General features: G+C 44.0%; 1 protein-coding gene across 1 annotated transcript in view; it reads left to right on the forward strand.

The window, feature by feature from the left end:
* The first annotated feature begins 126 nt into the window (after positions 1 to 126).
* The window catches only part of pip5k1cb (phosphatidylinositol-4-phosphate 5-kinase, type I, gamma b), a 17,800-nt gene continuing 9,288 nt past the window's right edge, over positions 127 to 8,638 (forward strand). Inside the window, exons 1-7 of the mRNA XM_060059056.1 lie at positions 127 to 418; positions 3,131 to 3,159; positions 3,532 to 3,615; positions 6,519 to 6,649; positions 6,733 to 6,850; positions 7,468 to 7,620; positions 8,600 to 8,638. The exon at positions 8,600 to 8,638 is cut by the window's right edge and continues 261 nt beyond it. Of these exons, the coding sequence (XP_059915039.1) occupies positions 331 to 418; positions 3,131 to 3,159; positions 3,532 to 3,615; positions 6,519 to 6,649; positions 6,733 to 6,850; positions 7,468 to 7,620; positions 8,600 to 8,638 (642 nt within the window). The 5' untranslated portion in view covers positions 127 to 330. The remainder of the gene's footprint in view (positions 419 to 3,130; positions 3,160 to 3,531; positions 3,616 to 6,518; positions 6,650 to 6,732; positions 6,851 to 7,467; positions 7,621 to 8,599) is intronic.

Genomic DNA, 8,638 nt, shown 5'->3' on the forward strand with positions numbered 1-8,638 from the left:
GATTTGAACGACACTAGCCACAAGATGGCGCTGTGGCTGCAGCGACTTGTATCCGTGCGCAAAAGGGTTGCACAGCCGCGGGCCAAATCTAACACGGTTCGCAGCAGTACGTGGATGAAGCTTGTCAATGGATGTGTTGGCCTGGATGGTAGTCCATCTACGCGAAATGCTAACGTGTAGTCATGTAGCCTAGTTTATTATTATGATTTTTTTTATAATTGGTATTGTAGCAAATAGGGCGTAGATCCGTGATGTGAACTCATCCCAGCACATTCCGCCGTATCCTTACCAGAGAGGAAGGTCAAGTCTGCATTTCGCCAGGAACCGGAGATGGACGAAAAAACTGCAGAAATGCGGGATGCAAGGAGATCTAGTGAGACCGCTACGAGTTTGTCCCTACAGCTGGACTTGGAAAACGGTATAAGGCAACGCTTACATTGTGTTCATAAGGATAAGCGTGTGTTTGTGTGTGTGTTTCTGTGCGTTAGGTGCTGTAAGGTCTGCCTGGTTCCAGTGTACATCGCGGACACTTTGGTCGAATATAACCACTATGAACGTTATACAATTATTTCGATGGCTCGTTGGTGTCGCTATGTCGGACCAGTATAAAACGTGTAGGCCTCAGTGGGTCTGGAGCATCGGCGACACTTGCTATGCACGCGCACACTTCCATGTGTATACTATTGCACAAATGTTGACAGGCATCGTGCATTGAGCATGCATCATGTCCTCTGAAAGAGGAAAGCGCACCCGGTGAAACCGTATCAGATTATTAATAATGGATAGATTATTCACCGATAACAGCAATGCAATTGAAGTAGGCTAGCCTACTGACCCTGTTGTGACTAACGGGTTCTGCGGCTCAGTTTGCAAAATTCGATAACCAAAATCAACCGAATGATCTACCACAGTCAGAGTGACTAACAGCCATGTTGTGATTTTTTCAATATAAAAAAGAGTTCTATAGACTGAAGGCTGCGGAGGTTTTGCAAAGCGTAATCATATTGGCAAACTAGTCTCATATAATTTGTCAACGCGCACTTGCTGCTCTTAAAATATCCATGTTTATGTGTTGCTGTGTGTGTTCATAGGTCCTGCATAGACATTGGACTGCACATTAACTTCTGTAATAATCAGCTTATCATACACAACATCTGCTGCGCTATGCTAGTCACCCCCCACACTCACACACACACACACACACACACACACACACACACACACACACACGCCACATTTGTCAGTCTGAATCTAAAAGGATCTTGTATAATCTATGATGATACAAAGGCTTTGTGGTATTAACCAACTCGGAGCAAAGTAGAGGTTTTTATTGTTTCCTGACCATCATGGAGTTGTTCAGGAGACATATTTTCTAAACTAGGCTATACTATCCCCAAACATCTTGAAGCATGACATTACTTTATTAAGTTTAGTTTACTGTAGCTTTTATTTGGGATTTGTTTCGGTAATAAAAAGCCTATCCAATATGGGCGTACAGTGAGTTAGCAGTACATTCACCTTTATAGGTAAAGAGTTCACAATAGTTTCACCATAATAGACGGTGGAACGATAGTGAAATACATGCATAAGCCTGTGTTTATGTCTCATCAGGGCTTACACTCTGCAACAGGCCGCCATTTTATCTGCTGACAGGCAGAGGAGAGTATAATCCTCTTTCCCTAGGACGAACACACACGCATGCACACACACACACACACACACACACACACACACACACACACACACACACACACACACACACACACACACACACACACACACACACACACACACACACACACACACACACACTCAACAAACATCATCCTCTCCCTTCTAGAAAGCATCTGATCCAAAATCATAATATAGCTGTGGAAACCATGGCAAACGAAGAAGCTAGGACTGTGTTGCTCTATGCTGTTGTTTTTCCAGGTCTGCCCTGTCACGCCGGTCTGTCAGAAGTCACATGGTGTTGTGTCAGTTTGACAAGAAACCCTTGTACAATTGAGTAATCATATTTGGCATATAGATGGATAATCCTCCCATGGCTATAGTGACTATTCACTCGTTCACTGAAACCGTTCTCTGCTCAAACTAACAATAGTACAGCAAATAAATAATGTCACGTAAGAGAATCCAGGAATTATTTCAGAAGAAAAACTGTGTTTTGGCTTGTTAAACTGGTATTCTTACAACATAAACACTCATTACCCTCCTACTGCCTCCCACGCTCTCCTGGTCTTTGTAGGGAACGATGCTCCTTAATCCTCATTTCTGATTGGCTGTGGATGGTATACAAAGACATCAACCAATGGCAGCATGTCCAGATTAAAGAGGACGCCAATCCTATAGTTTACCTGATTAGCAGATCTGGGCCCCCAGGAATAGAAAACACTTGCTGTAGACACAGCATGTTTAAAGAAATGCTCTTTTTTCTGGTACATTTACTGGACATACCTACTGGAAACCTCAGAGATTGGGTTGACCTTTAACGTTTTACTGTACTTCTGGTAAGTGACGATTGTAGCCATATAGCATAGGCTAAATTCGTACCTATTATTCAGTAAGGACTAGGAGTATTGATTTCCTGTCATGTATAGTATTGCAAAACAATCCTTCCTTTACATATAGTGCAGTGATATTAAATGTGCACCTTATGTCAGTTGCTTGAGCAAGATTATCAGAGATATATTATGTGAACTATTACTATCGGAACAGGCAGGATAACTTACACTTATAGTTGAAGCAGCTGCCAACTAACCAACTAACTATCTTACCAACTATTTTATTCAGCAGTGAAGTTGTTCATATTAAGTAATATTATGTATCTGCCGAATAAATGTAACAACGGATACTTAGCAGGAAGGTTCGGTCAGGAAATGTATTGCTTCTCCATTTTGCAAATGTAATCGGGGTTAAAGCCAACAACAATCTGGATGTGCATGTGTTGTTAATACAATGATCTGTTATATTAATACTATTTCTTTGATCTATTGTCAATACTAGTAGGATCAAATGGATCGTCTCTTCCAATGCACGCTAAATAAAATACAGCGTCCTTGAGTAACTTTCAGTGGTTTTCAATTACCCCTTGTAATCCTGTGACCCCCTCCTTCCTGTGGGTCCACAGATCCAGCCAAGAGGGCTTCTGTATCAGAGGTGAGAGGATTTGATTTAGCTCCTTCCGTCCGTGGATGTATTGATTGACTGATTCCATTTACTGCGTCTCTGTCTTCCTCTTCTCACTCTGTCTTTGTGGTCATATCATCAGTATTGTCCGTTCCCATCCATGCAGCTGTGTGTCTACAATTAGTTCATAAAAAAAAGGATTAACGAGTTGGAACGAGTTACATGTTTACCTACTCTTGCATTCTCTCTCATTCTCACTCTGTGTCTTTGTCTTTTCGTCACTCTTTCTCTCTCTCTCTCTCTCTCTCTCTCTCTCTCTCTCTCTCTCTCTCTCTCTCTCTCTCTCTCTCGCACACTCTCGCTCTCCCTCACTCTCGCACACTCTCGCTCTCTCTCTATCAGATGCCGTCCCCTTTTGGAGCGACGCACGAGAAGAAGATTGGCCACAGGAGAGTGGATGCCTCTGGGGAGACAACGTACAAGAAGGTATGTGTTCTGTCTCTCTCTTCTCTAGAGAGAGCCAGGGTTTGATATCAGTAGGTTGCAACTAGGGATCGACCGATATATCGGTCGGCCGATATATCGGTCGGCCGATATTATCGGCCGATATTCGCAGTTTTTACGTGTATCGTATCGGCCGATACGCGGCTGATTTTCGCCGATTATTATTATTATTATTATTATTATTTATTTTTTTAACTTGTTCTACCTCACCTGTTTTTAATATTTGTTAAATATTGTTCATCTACTTGTTCTTACTTGTTCTACTTCACCTGTTTTTACTATTTGTTAAATATTGTTTTTTATATTGAAGTTCAATAAATGTCCCTTTAAAAAAAAAAAAAATAAAAAAAATCGGCTCAAGAAAATCGGTATCGGCGTATCGGCTAAGGCTGATGAAAAAATATCGGTATCGTATCGGCCCTAAAAAATCGGTATCGGTCGATCCCTAGTTGCAACCCGTGTAGGCACGGGGACATAGCACCAAGTTATGGACCCTGTGCTCCAGCTATGAGTGGGGGCTGCTCTCATTTTCTTTCGTCACTCATTTGAACATATAAACAACCCAACATATAACTCCTAGTATTAGGATGATAGCTAGGTAACTAGAATGAAACATTATCATACCCAAATCTGTGATGCTTGGAAACCAAATGATCCCTGCGTAATAGTACTTGTATGAGGTCTTTCCTTGGAGTATAAATATCTTGTGGAGATAACAATGCTTGCTTTATATTTATGTATTTGTCATTCGCCAAGAATGACAAACAGTTAAGAAGAAAATATAGTTTAGTATACGTAGGTTTAGGTGGAGTCTCCAAATAAAAAATGAAATCCAATGCAAACCAATACAAAAAGTACAATTCAAATGTAACGACTGAGCAGGGCGAGGAGAATGGCACCAAGCCAAACCATCGTAATTTCACCATGCGGACACAAACTGTTGATAAAGACTGTCTGTTCTGATTGAAGGCAATTTACCTATTTTTACCTTTTTAATGGCCCTACCTACTCTTGGGCCCAGGGTAGTCAGTCCGACTTTCCCCCACTTTTAAGTCACTCCTCTGGAGGCAACCTGCTCAAAGGTATGCAGAGCACTCTCCAGGGCAGCTGGGGTTTGGTGCATTGCTGTGTTCATACCCAACGTTTTACTGCAACATTAATCGAAATTACAAGCAATTCGTCATCGGCAGATAACTGCAGTTTCAGCCCGGATGCCTGCCCGTATTAAGACTTCCTGGTGCCCCTGGAGTCTAACCAGCGACACCAGTACCTACCCTCCCCCACCCCCACCTCCAGCCCAGAGCACACAAACCATACCTATCCAAAGGGTGTTTTGGACCCTGAGTGTACCACCTTCTTGCTGTATTTAAGTATAATTGTGTATGTACTTTACTGGATGTTTTTTTTAGGCATACTTTACTACATTGGTAACAAGTCAGTTGTGAGTAAACCACTTGGCTTCATATCACGGCTAACTTGCCAAAGCAATTATGCATATGTTGTTGATTTGAAATTATGTTAATACCTTCAAACAATGAAGAAATTTTGTTCCAGCTTTTGTTGTCCTCAATGAAATATAATCACTAATCTCAGCATCTATATTTTTCTAAATCATAAGAAAGTTTATACTTTTTCTTTTGGTTTTCAAGTAAGATGTATAGGCGAACATCTGCTAGAATAATCAGAATCGTTGAAAATTAGCTTGTGTCTTTCATCCAGTAGCTGGCCACGTGGTTACCATGTTCCTGACAACGCATAGTGTAGCTATATTGCAATTATAGCTAACCAAACAATGAAATCGGACATTAAAAAAAGCTATCCATACTCACAGCACCGCAAAACAGGCTGCACAGAGTCCTACATCTAGGACTCTGTGCAGCCTGGTAGGTCACTGAAACACATTGTGGGACAAGAAGTTGAACTCCACCAGGTGTGAGTGGATATGCCCCTACAAGCCCTTTGAACCCAAATAGTTCTGCAGGCCATCCAAGGTATCAAGCATTATCACTGATTTTTAATCATCCTCAACCACAATACTCTTTTGCAGATTCTGTTCTTTGTTTTTCTGTCAGAATCAAAATCAGAATCAGAATTGCTTTTATTACATTCTTATTGCACAAGTACACAGGCGTAAAATGATCATGCTTGATCCCTCAACACACACATAGCAGCAACAATACAATATAAAGCAGATAGATATTCATAAAATAAGTAAAAATAAGTAACAGAAATGTAAAGTGATCAAGTGGTAGTGGTACCAGCCAAGGTTGATCGTAGTGCAAAATACATTGCACTGCACAAATGTTGTGCAATTACAGTAATAATGCAGTAAATATGAGATTTAAACAGTGTGTTGTTTTATCATGCGTTGGGTTGGTATGATGGTAGTGGAGGGATTCCCCCAGGTGCCTAACTCCTTGGGGGAAAAACGGTTCCTCACCCTCTGGGTTTTGGCCCGAGGCCTCGGTACCGTCTCGCCGACGGCAGTACCTCAAAGAGGTTGTTGTTGGGGTGGCTGGGGGTCCCTGATGATTCTGTGGGCCTTCTTGACACACCGGGCCTTGTACGTGTCCTGATTGGAGGAAAGCTCACGTCCGCTGATCCGCTCAGTGGTCCGCACTACCCTTTGCAGCGCTTTGCAGCGTTGAGCAGTGCAGTTCCCCGGCCAGGCTGGGATGCATCCTGTTAAGATGCTCTCCGTTGTGCCTCTGAAGAAGGCCCCCAGGATCGTGGGCCCCATGCCAAACCTTTTCAGCCAGCGGCAGAAGTGGTCACACAGATGCACACGTGCCTCAGTGATACACTGATACTCTGGCGTTGCGTTGGTGGTGCTGTTCTCACCCCCGCCCCCCCCCCCCCCCCCCCCCCCTGCTCCGTGTCCACAGACCACGTCGTCGGCCCTGAAGGGGGCCATCCAGCTGGGCATCGGCTACACCGTGGGCAACCTGAGCTCCAAGCCCGAGAGGGACGTGCTGATGCAGGACTTCTATGTGGTCGAGAGCATTTTCTTCCCCAGGTGTGTGTCTGAGATGCTGTGCGTTTCCCGGTGTCTTCCTTCCCTCGGGTCTCCCTCCAACCCCGTGCCTCTTGTCTCCGCAGTGAGGGCAGCAACCTGACCCCAGCACATCACTACCCGGACTTCAGGTTCAAAACCTACGCCCCCGTGGCCTTCCGCTACTTCAGAGAGCTCTTTGGGATCCGACCCGATGACTACCTGGTACAATCTATATTTTGTTTTCCTTCTAAGTTGTTTTATTATTATTTTTCTAATGCATGCCATGGAGATAGACCATGCCATGGTCTGAACGCCCTAGCTCTACCTTAAGCATGAGACTTTAATCTGTCATGGTTTGAGTAGACCCACGCATTACATCTGTTTTGCATAATTGCTTGTTAGTTTGTGTAGCAAGCTTCGGCAAATGCATTATAATTTGAATGTCTTCATGATTGTTGTACTGCACCAACATTCGTCGGTGATGATATTAGGAATAACAACATGCAACTACACACAAACACACGCACAACACACAAATAGCAAAAAGATTAACCGAGAATGTTAAGTATGAAAGTAATGAATATCCAGAATGTATTAGAGAGCGAGCGCCACACTTAGCGCCTCAAGACAGTTGTATGCCACCTGTGGTAGATGAAGATTAGACGACTTTCCTTTTGAAAGCTGCAAGCAAGGGTAGAAAAACTCAAGTTAGTGGGCGTGGATGAGTGCTTGTGTCTGTGTGTTTGCATGTGTGAACAGGCGTGTGTTTGAGAGTTCTATGGTGTTGTAATGGTTCCTCTCATCTCATCGTGTATCCCTGCGTGTTTGGTTGTCTCCAGTATTCTCTGTGCAACGAGCCGCTGATTGAGCTGTCCAATCCGGGCGCTAGCGGATCCATATTCTACGTAACCCGCGACGACGAGTTTATCATCAAAACCGTGCAACACAAAGAGGCTGAGTTCCTGCAGAAACTACTTCCTGGATACTACATGGTAAGACGGAGAAGTGTATTTCAGTCCCAGTCATAATGTTCTGGACTTGATCCCAAATATATGCTGCCTCTATGCATCCTTGAGCAAGACGCCAAAGTCCTGCCTGCATTTTTAAGGACATACTGTATATCTAATTGGCAGTGGATTAGTAAATCAAGTGTGCATATAATATAGCTGGAGATGAGGAGGGGGCTGACAGGGGAAGGTCTGTGTAGATTTCAGTGTTTGTGGGTTTGTGGACTTATGAAAGCAAGAGGGTGGACGATCCTGATCCTCATTATCCTGACCAATGACGGAGAGACTTGGGGCAGGGTTGTACCTGGCTCTGACCCTGGCTAAGCACCCTTTAACCTGCTAAGCATGTGCTGCAGTGGCACGCAAGCAGGCCTGAGTGATACTCCTCCTGCAGAGAGCTCCCACGCGGGCTGCAGGTGGAGGGCTTGGGCCCACACATCCTCATCTGAGGGCCCGTCAGGACGGGAGACATGGCAGCAGGCCTTGTTGTGGAGCTGACTTCATGGGAATTCTTCACATGAAGATGACTTTTTTCTTATTTCTTCTTATTTTAATGAAAACATGTAAACCTACTTTACTCCTCTTTCTAAATTCTTTCAGCTACTCTGCACTCTGCCCAGTTAGTTCGCTACAACATTGTGGGAGCTGCACTTTTAATGACTTTTAATGACTCATTAATTGATTAAATGAATTGATTGTTCCCTGCCTCACTTGTAACTTGGCCTTGGGGCCTCACTGCAGTAAGACAAAGGGCTTCATGCAAATGTGTAATTACAACAACGGAGGTCATTATTATTTATGCTGGCCTCGATCCTCCCGGCAGCACGATTCCCCCTCATAGGATGAATTCCCCACGTACTGAATTAAATAGTTGTAAAGGAGTTTGTGACATTATCCTAAGCATACCGCCTACTTTCCCCTCTCTCCCCCCCCCCCCCCCCCCCCCCCCCCTGGCCCGCTCCAGAACCTGAACCAGAACCCGCGGACCCTGCTGCCCAAGTTC

The sequence above is a fragment of the Gadus macrocephalus genome, chromosome 8, assembly GCF_031168955.1.
Source record: "Gadus macrocephalus chromosome 8, ASM3116895v1".
Taxonomy (NCBI): Eukaryota; Metazoa; Chordata; class Actinopteri; order Gadiformes; family Gadidae; genus Gadus; species Gadus macrocephalus.